Genomic DNA, 12,354 nt, shown 5'->3' with positions numbered 1-12,354 from the left:
GTGGTTGGTACATTTCCCGTAGGCTGGTCCCAGAAGGAATAAAAGGGGAAAGGTTGAACAGCAGTGTTCCTCTCTCTGGTGCCTGGTTGCTGACAGTGTGAGCAGCTCCCACCTTCATGACTTACCACCTTGATGGACTGTATCCCCTCAAACTGTGAGCCATAACAAACCCTTCCTTCCTTCCTTAAATTGCTTTTATCAGATATTTTGTCACGGGGTGAGAAAAGTAACTAGTGTATTTTTATTACATACACTGCAATGTACCTGATGGCACGAGCTACTTCAGATATATTAGTTAAGATAACCCTTTTTATCACCTTATTAGGGGTCATAAAGTGTTTGATATTATTTTTTTAAGTGTGAGAGCTGGGGCTTAGAAGAATCACTGAATCAATGTATTCAAACATAGGCTTTTGGTTCATGGTTCATTAATTTTATCATTGTTTCTACAGTACAGTTATACATAGAAGACAATATGGAATGTAAATGATGCATGAATATTTAGCAAATTCCAATTTTTAGACTGTGGAAAATGACAAATATTTATTAGCTAAGCATTAAGTTCTTATCACATACATTGGTAAACTAACAATGATTTTATTTCTTTAACTCAGATGCACTCAAGGCTGCCAAGTCTTCCAGAATTTAGTCAGGTAAGACTTTTGTCAGATCAGCTGCTTTTTATTTTAAGGTGGTTTGTCAAAAAGTTCTGGGGAGAGTTTCTTTAGATCTCCAGAGGGTTTTTTTTTAGCTTCTAGCAGGGGAGCTCAACTCCTTTAAGTCTTAGACTGAAGAACAGGCTCCTTTATCCAGGAAGGTTGTCCTTTTCCACAGAGCACAAAGCTTTGTGAGGGATGCTAATGGAACAGTGCAGGGGGACAGTGGACACCCTTGTAGTGGGCTGGATTGGGGAAACAGCTCTGTTGATTCCAGTGTGGCAGATGTTGTGTCAGACCTCTCTCAGACATTGAATGGACCCAGATTCAGGCACCTGAAAAGGATGGAGGTATAAAATGTGTGTGTGTGTGTGTGTGTGTGTGTGTGTGTGTGTGTGTGTGGTCATTCTTTTCTTGCTTGAACATGGTGCTTGAACTTAATAGAAGTCCTGAGTTACTGAGACATGTAAACATCTTGGGATATTTGACAAGAGCTCTTTACCACCTAACACATGTATTAAACACTGCATTTTATTTTGCTATCACACTGTATTTGTATAAAATGTATCTCTGCGTATGCAGTGCGGTATTTGACATATGAGTTGCACATGTTGTGTTTGCATGAAAATAGGCAAAACACCTACACTGCACAATAAAGTAACCTTTGCAGTGCTGTACAAATCTTTAACAGTGATGCACATTTTGAAGTCTGTGTCAGCAAGTGGCTTTACCTTTCCTTCCTATCAATAGAGCAAAAGAAAACTTCCTTAATTTTGACCATATCCCAAAGTTTGTGAGTTTAAGCAATATTAACTTTAACTTTTACAGTATTTGATTTTTGTATTTTTTAATATGGAGACAGAGTCTTGGAGTCTTGTTAAATTGCCTAGGGTGGACTCCGATTTTTAATTCTCTGATCTCAGTCTCACTAGTCGCTGAGATTGTAGGTGGCTATCACCACGCTTGATTTACTAGCTTTCTTTTTTAAACAGGGTCTCACAAAGCTTAGGCTATACTTAAACTTGTCATGTTTCTAAGGATAAGCTTGAACTTCTGGTTCTCCCTTCTCCACCTCTGTAGGGCTGAAATTATTGGCGTGTACCACCATGCCTGATTATTGTGGTGCTGAAGATCAAACCCAGGGTCTTTCACACTGAGACAAGTACTCTCCCAAGGGAGCTGTGTGTTTAAGCCCTGTATTTGCATCCTTATTGATGAATGTTCAGGTCCCCTAGCCATTTAAAATTATGAACAGAAAAACAATGAACAATTTGATGCATTTGTAATTTCATTTCTATCTTGACTAATATTTACTGTGTGGACTGATATGAGCATATAATATTTATAAATGAATATACATATATTATGATCCATGCTCAAGATTTCTTTCTTTGATAGAGTGAACTTAACATGTTTTACTCTATACTACATCATTAAACATCTGGGTTATGCATCCCAATATACACATACACACATACATATGTATATATTGTATGCATGCTTATTTACACATTATATGAATAATACTTTATTAATAAAGAGTTATAGAGTGAAGGGAAAGGACTGATGAAGAACACTGAAGCACTTTATCAACAGAAAAGCTTTTGTTTCCCTCACTCCCAACTACTTTTACTTAAACGTGGTAGAGTTCTAACTACTTAGGAGACTGAGCATCCTGACAAGGTTCCATCTTTTTAAAAAGCCAAAGGAATAAACGAAACAACAGAAAACAGAGAGAGAAGATATAAAATCCAATTATATGGATTTCTGATCTTTCATGACGTGGCTGGCAGAGTGTCTATCAGTGCTCAGAAGGAGAAGTAGGGACTGATGAGATGGTTTACTGGGTAAAGGTGCTCACTGCCAAGTCTACTGAACTGAATTCCCTAAGAGCTACTTAATATGCATCATCTATCCATCAATCTGAGGACTGGAAATACACCTGCTTCCTATTGTGAGTGACTGTTTTCCTACATTTAGGTGTTACTGTGGCCGACTGATTCAAGACCATCATGGGCTAGATTACACCTGGAGCCTCTCAGCTATTGAAGGCAATGGGAATGAACAGTGGTCTGTTGAGAAGCACACAGTGAAAAGCCCCACAGATGCCTTTGGCACCATTAATTTCCAAGATGGAGACCATGTCTACCACTCCAAGGTCTGCTGACAACCCGAACTATTTCACTAGTTTTGAACAGAAGAGACCTTCTAAGTGTACTTCTTTCTTTTCTTTTTTTTAAACTTAAAACATTTATTTATTCTTTTAAATTGCATTTTATATTCCAACCACAGTTCTCCTTCCCACCCCTTTTCCCCCCTCTTTTGCCTCCCCTGACGCCACCCACGGTCTGAGGAGAGAGAGTCACGTGGCATGGCTTTATTGCAAAGGGATCCATATCATTGATCCATTGTCAGATCTAGCTGGTATAAGGGGTGGTGTCTGAATCTCAGGTGTAGGAATAGGTGCAGATGGGTGAACAGGTGATAATCTAAGTAGGTTGTAGCAGCAGTGGAGACTGAAGTTCTCTGCTTGTTAGTCTCTGGGAATACACTGAAGGTGGCCAAATGGCATATCTGTAGAGTCCATTATCATTTTATTGTCAGGTTGTTTCTGCATTGTGGGGTCCAGGCGAGAGTGTTATACCTTATCTCTAATAAGTTCTCAAAATAAGTTTTCTTGAATGACTTTAATACAGCTATGTGCTTATATGGCCCCGGCTAACTTTATAAATTTATAGAGTAGCATCTTTTTAAATTTCAGGGTTATTTATCAGTCTCTTCCTTGTGGGTACTGCCAGGGAGATGGTGCTGTTTATGTGGCCAACAAGGTGCCGAGTCTGCATTTGCAGGCAAAGTGGAGTCAAATAAGGCTTGTAAAGTGGGGACTCTCAGGGCAAGGTGCAGCCTGTAACATGGTGGTTTTACACAATGTGCAGTGACTTTGGACAGGGCACAGCCTGATCTTAACAGCATCCAGGAAGAAACAGGGAATAGGGACAAGGGTCACACTATCCTTGCAGGGTGCACCCCCAGTGACCTCATTTCTTCCTGTTAAGCCTCACCTTCTACAGCTTCTACCATCTCCTATTAATGCCATAGGCTGGTGAGTAGGCCTTTAGTTTTTTTGTGGACACTGCAGACCCAAACAGTAGCATACACTGTTAACAGGTCAACTGTCCCTCAGGTGTACTCTTCTGAGAGCAGTATCAGCTTGCACCTGATGACCCGAGTGGAGCAGCCTCAGGAAAGCTGAGGGCTGGTCATGCTCTAGAGGCGACTATCAGAAGGAGATTCAATAAGGTAGCAGTGCAGTTCTAGAGGAGTCTACACTTACAGTTATCCATCCTCTTGCATTAAACTACACATGCTTATTTCTATTTGAGTTAGCAGAAAAATCCCCTCTCGTTTTCTGATCCCTTCCTGAGCCTGATTCTTAGAGAGCCCCGAGTGCAATTTTTCCTTCAAGCTTGACACTCTTTCTTTTTGCTGTTTTTGTTTGTTTGTTTGGTTTGGTTTGGTTTTTCAAGACGGGGTTTCTCTGTGTATCAGTCCTAGCTGTCCTGAAACTCACTTTGTAGACCAGCCTGACCTTGAAGTCACATAAATCTGCCTGCTTCTGCCTCCCAGGTGCTGGGATTAAAGGTGTGCGTCACCACCACTCAGATTGCTGTTTTTTAAAGACAATTATTTATTTACTTGTCATTTATCTGTGTGTGTGTGTGTCTGTGTGAGTGTATAACACATGTGGGGTGCTGGTGGAGGCCAAAGAGGCCATTGGAAGCCCTGGGGATAGGGTTATAGGTTGTTGTAAGCCACTTACTGTAGGTGCTAAGAACTGATCTTGAGTCCTCTGGAAGAACAGCGAGTGCTCTTTACCAGTGCTGTGCACCCCGTCTCCATGTCTGTCTTTATCTCATTGTTACTATTTGTTTGCTGTGGTATTGGGGATAGAACCCGGGACCTTCATCTATATGCAAGCCAAGTACTCTATTATTGTACCATGATCCTAGATATTGCTTATGCTTATCCACCTTTATTTACTCCCTTTTCTATGCATTCATTACTCATTGTGTGCCTATATTTTCCCTATGGCCCCAAAAGAATAGGTTTTCTGTATTAACATTGCTTGGCATTTGGGGAGGGAAACAGGGAATAAATATACACTCCTCACAAACGCGGAGCATGCTATATGTACAGGTTCTTTGAGGGAATGAAAAAGATAATCCCTTCTGATTCAGTGAGAGGATACACTGTGAATGAGAAAGACATCCAGAAGTAGAGAACACAGGCTCATGTGTTAAGCTGAGATCTGAAGGTGAACAAGGTGAATGGGCCCAATGAGGCAGCTGCTTGGCTTGCACAAAGGTCAAAGAACAGCCAGGAAAATTGAAAATATAACAAGATATATCTCCTGACAACTAGCTTGTTTTCTTCTTTAAATTTGCGTTTATTTTCTGTGTATGGATGTTTTGTCTGTATGAATGTCTGTGTACCACATGTCTGCCTGGTGCCCATGGAGGTGAGAAGAAGGCATCAGATCTCCCAGAACTGGAGTTACTATGGTTATAACTCTCCATCTGGGTGCTAGGAATTGAACCTTTATCCTCTGGAAGAACAGGCAGCCCAGCAACCACTGATCCATCTCTAGCTCTGACAGCTCGCTGGTTTTAAACTGAGCTTTCAGCTGTGGATACAGCTTGTGTATCAGTGCGTATTACTACGTGACTCAGCGGAGGGCTGCCTGGGCTTCATCCATCTTTCAGGCTCAACTTGTCTTTTGTTTCCTTTTGTTGCAGTTCCCTTCCCAGAGTCCTCTCTGCCCCTCCTCATTCTGCAAAGGACCTGAGAGTCTACCTATTAGGTTCAGTCTAGAGAATGAGTTATTTACAAAAGAAATAGAAGAGAGATATTCAGTTGGCCTTTGGGTGGAAAATCCAGTGCTAACAACTTAGTTCTTTGAAGATGTTTCTCCAAAGAGCAGTATCTTCTAGTATGGGGAAGATTTAGAGTTGAAAACAGGCTCACCTGAGAGAAGAGTTGGGGCACAAGCAGGTGAATGGAACCTAGGCTCCACCTTTACCCTCACCCACGGCTCTCTGCAACAAAGCCATCTCCTATGGGTCTGCCTGTGTTTGTCCTGCTACTGTAGCATGCTGTAAAGCCTGGCAGCTCAGTGGCATCTCTCATAGGTGGATTCATGATCTTCCTTCTATGCTTAATGATAGCAGCGCAGCCCCGATGGTATGGAATTTGAATATTTTAATTATGAAATGAAGTGGTCCTGTATTAACAAGTTCAAAGATGAACAGCGAACTACTTTGTTATCATCATTTTAGAGCCTACTGTGATAATTTATATCAGCTTGTATGGAGAGTTTCACCCATCCTTTCTTTGGCATAGACCTGTATGTAATTCATGGTTTCCTAATGCCCACCTTTGTTTTCATACCTGTGGCTTATTCCTGCTGCTGGTTGGGCTTCTGTTGGAGGAAGGCAAGCTCACCTGGCTGTGCAGAACTTAAGTGTCCTGTAGCCAGTCATGCCCCGGAACATCAGACCTCCTGCAGTGATTCAGTGGCTGTCCCAGGTGTGACCTCACTGGTCATTTCTTTGACTTGTGCTATCACAGGTCAGTGTTCTTATTTTCAAAAGAAAATTTTCTCAGAGAGATAATGGTATGCAAAGAAATTACTGGTAGGTAAATTAAAAACACACTATAGATGCCCGTGCTCCTGAACTTTTAGTGTCTACAAACATATGCAAAGGATCAAGTAAATACAGAGTCATGCATTTATGAAAAGCCACATTTCATCTCCTTTGCAAAGCTCTCAGCCAGCGGCTTTCCTGATGTACACATGAAGTGTTTTTGCCTCACCCCCAGCCTCCTTACGAACCATGGAGACCAAACCTCCGAACAGAGGAAGCCACCTATAGTGATTTATAATTCCCAGAAGGAAGTTGGAGGGAGTTTGAAACCTTTAAGAGAAAATATTTCCGTTAGGTGAAGCTAAGCTTTCAGAGACGCCCTGAATGCTTCCTGCCAGGCTGTGGCCCTCCTAGTGGTCCTACTGTGTGTTTATTCCTTTACTGCCTTGCATGTTTCACTGTGTTCTCTTCATGGATGTATACTGTCCTTCCAGTACATTAGAACTTCTTGGGACACAAAGTCGGATCACCTGCTGCATTTAATGTTGAAAGAGTGGAATATGGAACTGCCAAAGCTTGTGATCTCTGTCCATGGGGGTATCCAGAACTTCAAGATATCCTCTAACCTCAAAGAAACCTTCAGCCAGGGTCTGGTCAAAGCTGCAGAGACCACAGGAGCATGGATAATTACAGAAGGCATAAACTCAGGTAAAGCTTATACCTGAACCCCCCCCCCCATCTCTCCTTCCCCCATCTAACCATGAGTCAAACATCCTGCTTATCAAATCCCTACTCTGTAGCACTCACAGGAGCTGTGGTGATGTTAGGGAGAAAGACAAACCAAGCCAAAGTAAAAACCCATTCACCACACAGTTGTCTTTGAACCTCGTGCCTTTACAGCAGAGTTAATCTGCAGGGTATTTTACTGGTCCATTTGAGAACACTAGAATACTCATGATGTCAAGCAGTGCATAGAACATTCTAGCCAGGCAAGAGTAGTGACTGTGTTAGAAATTGGCCAAGGAAGGGGAGAATTATTCAGTTCCTGGTCCAGTGGTAAGAGGAATAGAGGTTAAGGGAGGAAAGAGACAGACAAGAAACTGGCATCCAATTCCACTATACTAGGAGCCTACCTTTAGAATGACATTTTTCATATGATCATTAATTTGTCTGTGAGAGTCATTGTTTAGCTTGACCTGTGAGCTGCAATTTGACTTCTACTCTGGTTGTTTCATAGGAGTGTCCAAGCATGTTGGGGATGCCCTAAAAGCCCATTCCTCTAAGTCTTTGAGGAAAATCTGGACAGTTGGAATCCCTCCTTGGGGTGTGATTGAGAACCAGAGAGAACTGATTGGAAGAGATGTGAGTAGACACTCCTTTCACAACAAAGGGAAATGAAATGTTTCTGAATTGCCTTCTCTGTAATGTAGCCAAATATCTGATAAGACACCTCAAATGTGACAAATCCCAAACCAACATTTGCCTTCTTCCTATTCCATCTGTCACCCTTTCTTATAAAATGCCAGTTCTGTCTTGCAAGTGCCTAAGCCAAAAGCCCTGCATTAAGTTTAGAGTATCCCTTTTATACTATGCCTCAAACCTGACCTGTCAGTAAGCTTTCAGCTCCACCTTCAGAATATAACCAGAATCTGATTTCTACCTTTTCCCTCCCCTGTCATTGAGGCAGATCCAATGGCCATGCTCTGACACCCAAATGCTTGTAAGAGTCTTCCTTTCTCTCATTCTTGTGTTCTTTCTAGTCTACCCTCAATGCAAAAACAGAATAATTCTTATAATGTAAAACATGCTGTTCCTTTTGTCAAATACTTCAGTGGGTCTATCCTACAGCCAATGTATAGAGCCTTGCTGTGTTTTACATGGAGTACAAATCACAATGTAAAGGTGGCCCTTTCTACTTGTTTTCTTTAAGCTTATACTCTGCTTTGTTTCATTCATTCTCATGTTGCTTATTTGTGTGTAAGAATATGTGTATAAGAATGTATGTGTAAGAATGTGTGTGTGCAAGAATGTGTATTATGAGAGAGAGAGAGAGAGAGAGAGAGAGAGAGAGAGAGAGAGAGAGAGAGAGAGAGAGAGAGAGAGGTGTGCTGTGCTGTGCTGTGTGCAGACAGGAGCACATGTATGCATGTAGACTTGTGTGGATCCAGAACACAGCCTTGGTATTGTCTCTCAGGTGCTATAAACCCTCCATTGCCTTTCTTTTGAGACAGGGTCTCTCACTGGCCTGTAGCTCACTGAGTAGGCTAGGCTGGTCAGTCAGTGAACTCCAGAGATCTTCAGATTCTGTCTCCCTAGTGCTGAAGATGCAAACATGTACACATATACCATCGTGCTTGGCTTTTATTCCACCTCCCCTAGCCCTACCTTTCTTAAATTGTGCATTCTGGGTAGTCTTCATAGGTTCTTTGTCATCTGAACCATCTCCCCAGACCTGTGTCTGTTTCTATCTTTGTCTTTTGAAAGGGAATGGACTGCCTAAACTTATTTATAAAGTACATGTGCTTTGTTGCTGAAAATATAATGCATTAAAAAAGATATAAGGAGATAATTATTGACAGTATTTGGTATGTAATTTTAGAATTTGGTTACATATTTGCATATATGTAGAATTAAAATGCTTATTGTATGTGTGTGTGGTGTATGAGTCTGTACACATGTGTGTACACGTGCATTTGCCCATGAGTATATATGTGGAGATCATAGGTCAATGATAAATATCTTCTATTTTTCCTCACCGTTATTTTTGATAGTCGTTTGCTGAACCCATAACTTGCTGTTTGGCTAGGCTGGCTGTTTATTAAACCCTCAGAATTTACCCATTTGTCTCCACAGCATTGATGTTGAAGATGTATATTACCCTGCTGGGCTTTTAATGTGGGTACTGGGGATTTGAATGTATGTCCTCATCCTTGTGTGGCAAGCCCATTAACATGTGATCCATTGCCACAGTCCCTAAATGTCTATTCTTACAAAGTCATGCCAGGATCTCACACTATGAATCTGATATGTGTTGTTTGATTGTTTAACAGTTATTTTTATGTCAGTTATTGTAGGCTGGTCTTGGTTTATTTTGACTTTTATTTTGGAAAACACACATTAAAAATGTTGAGTCTTGAACCATGAATTCTTGTGTACCACTTCTCAGCTTTAATAGTTATTAATTTGTTGTCCAATTTTGTTTCATGTATTCTTTTATCTATTTCCAAATAATGGTGTTCATTATTTTGAAGTAAGTTCCAGATATCAAATAATTATATCTTCAAAATAAGTATTTAAAATTCCCCCTTTTAATCAGCTCACAAAGTAGTAGGTTTCTATAAGACTTTCCTCACTCCTCTATTTATTCTCTTTTGTTAATTCCAGATTAAACTTTTTCACTCCCAGAATCCCCTCCCTCTACTTTCATGTCACATGTGTTCTTGTATCTGTCCCTTGCCACACCTTATTCACCTCATATCCATTTTCTTGGTCCCATGCCTCTATAGATATTCACTCCAGATTAAACAAAGAAACTCCCAAAATTGAAGCTATATATAAATGAAAGCCAGAGTTGGACATCTTTTATTTTTATGCTTTCTATTACATGTTTCCTTTTATGACCTTTGCATATACTTATCAGATTCCCTGCTTTTAGTAGTATGGAATATAATATACCTGATTTTATAGAAAATTAATGACAAAGTCTGTCTTAAAAATAGAGTTTGTTTTGCCCAAACTTCTTCTAAATATAATATGACCATGTACAGAAAATGTTGCTGGAGTTTTCTTTCCTGACAGGTCCCACAACTACTTTAACCCCAAATAAACACATGGAAGCTATATTAACTACAAAACTGTTGGCTGATGTCTAGGACTTCTTACTGGCTAGCTCTGTCTTAAATATTAACCCATTTCTAGTAATCTAAGTATTTTCACATGGTATGGGTTACCAGATAATAGCTGGACCTGTTTCTCCTTTGGAGGCTACATGGCGTCTCTCTTCGCCTTCCTTTCCCAGAATTCTCCTTGGTCTTCTAGTCCTGCCTATCTTCCTACCTCTATTGGCCAAACAGTGTTTTATTCATCAGCCAATAAGAGAAACATATATATAGAAGGACATCCCCCATCAAGAAAATAGACCATTAATATGGGATCTATATTGTTACTACTACTACCAACACACACACACACACACACACACACACACACACACACACACACACACACACACACCCCTAAACAGTTAAAGCCCAGCTCTGTTGTTTCCCATGTGAATGTGACATTTAATGTCAATGATTTGTGTCTGTTTTGTTAACTAAGACACCCAGGTAACCACAACAATATAATTCTTTAGTTGGCATAAGTACAGAAATAATTCTTCAGTTTTTTCATACTAAGAGCCATTTAAGTGCTTAGGACTTGTTATTTATTCCTGAAATTTTATGAGTTAGATAAAGGGATTGAACATGGACTTAATGTCAAAATTTCAATAAACAACATTATTTTCAGCCTTAAAAAAACTCACAAAAATTTGAAGTTAGGATCTACAAATGAGAGAGAGCATGCAGTATTTGTCTTTCTAGGTCTGTGTTACTTCAGTCAGTATAATTTTTTCCTATTCCATCTATTTCCCCACAAATTTCATTTTTATTCATAGGTGAATAAAATTCCATTATGTATACACATGGAAGCTTTATTGTTCATTTATCTATTGATGGCTAATAGGCTGAATCCATTTCCTAGACATTGTGACTAGTGCAGCAATGAATGTAGATGTGTAGGTACCTCTGTGAAAGGATATGGAACCCTTTGGGCATATGTCCAGAAGCTTTATTGTTGGATCATGTGGCAGTTCTATTTGTAAAGAAAGTTTTTTGAGCAACTCTCACATTGATTTCCATAGTGATTACCCCTGTGATATTCACACTAACAGTGAAAAAGGATTCCTTTTCCCCACATCTTTTCTAGCATTCGTAGTTAATTGTTTTCTTGATGATAGCCATTCTGAATGAAGTGAGATGGAATCTCAAAGTAGTTTTGATTTGCATTGCCCTGATAGATAAGGTTATTGAACACTTTAAAAATATTTGCTAGTCAATACTTCTTTTTAAAATTCTTTGTTCAGTTTCTCGCCCATATATGATTGGGTTGTTCGGTTTTTGATGTTTAGTTTGTTGAATACTTTGCATATTCCAGATATTAATCCTCAATAGGAAGTATATGTGGTAAAGGTTTTGTCCCATCTTGTATTCTGCCTCTTCACTGGATTAATAGTCTCTTTTGTTGTATAGAAACCTCTAAACTTCATAAAGTTCTACTTGGCAGTCTTTGGTCCTTTTTCCTGAATGGCTGGAAATCTAGGCAGAAAGCCTTCCTCTTACCTATATCCTGAAGTGTTCTTTCTATATTTTTTATTCTAGAAGCTTCTGAGTTTCAGGACTTACATTAATATATTTCTAAAATATACAGGCAATTTAAGAAAATATCATTACAATACTATTAACATGCCCCAAAATGAACAATAACTCATAAGTAACCTTGACTTTCTAATGTAATCAAGTTTTTCATTGTTTAATATTTGAAAATTTTTAATTATTCTATATTCATTGAAAAAAGTAATGGGCTCCATTATGACATCTTCACAATGCAAGTAATGTAGTTTGCTTATATCTGTCCTCCCTTACCCTCTTGTCCTCTGTTCCTCTTATCATACTTTATCTTCCTAAAGAGTTTTTTCCTAAAGTCTTCTACTTTAATGACTTTAAAATCTAAATTTAATACAGTTTAAATTTTTTATTTTATTAGTCAACGTTTCATGTGTTGTGATAGACAAGCACATCTTCTGATTTTCAATTTTCCTCATTGACTTCCTGATAATTCATTCTTTGCCCCTCCAATTTGTTGAAGAAATTGATCCACTTGCCACAAAGAGTTTCCCAGAGTATGGATTTTCCAGATTTAACCTATCGAAGCAGGCCAAGCATGCTTTTTGTCTCATCTTTCTTGTCAATTGCTAGTTTGATCTACCAGTGTGATCAGATTCAGATTTTTTT

At 39.5% G+C, this 12,354-nt stretch overlaps 1 protein-coding gene across 1 annotated transcript in view; it reads left to right on the top strand.

Moving 5' to 3' along the window:
- Trpm6 (transient receptor potential cation channel subfamily M member 6) overlaps window positions 1-12,354 on the top strand; it is a 133,666-nt gene that overhangs the window by 27,210 nt on the left and 94,102 nt on the right. The window contains exons 3-6 of the mRNA XM_013117383.3: window positions 615-653; window positions 2,637-2,814; window positions 6,796-7,009; window positions 7,539-7,663. Coding sequence (XP_012972837.1) covers window positions 615-653; window positions 2,637-2,814; window positions 6,796-7,009; window positions 7,539-7,663 — 556 coding nt within the window. The remainder of the gene's footprint in view (window positions 1-614; window positions 654-2,636; window positions 2,815-6,795; window positions 7,010-7,538; window positions 7,664-12,354) is intronic.

The sequence above is a fragment of the Mesocricetus auratus genome, unplaced genomic scaffold (assembly GCF_017639785.1).
Source record: "Mesocricetus auratus isolate SY011 unplaced genomic scaffold, BCM_Maur_2.0 Super-Scaffold_4256, whole genome shotgun sequence".
In the NCBI taxonomy this organism is placed as follows: domain Eukaryota; kingdom Metazoa; phylum Chordata; class Mammalia; order Rodentia; family Cricetidae; genus Mesocricetus; species Mesocricetus auratus.
This window is presented reverse-complemented; position numbering and strand designations above follow the sequence as displayed.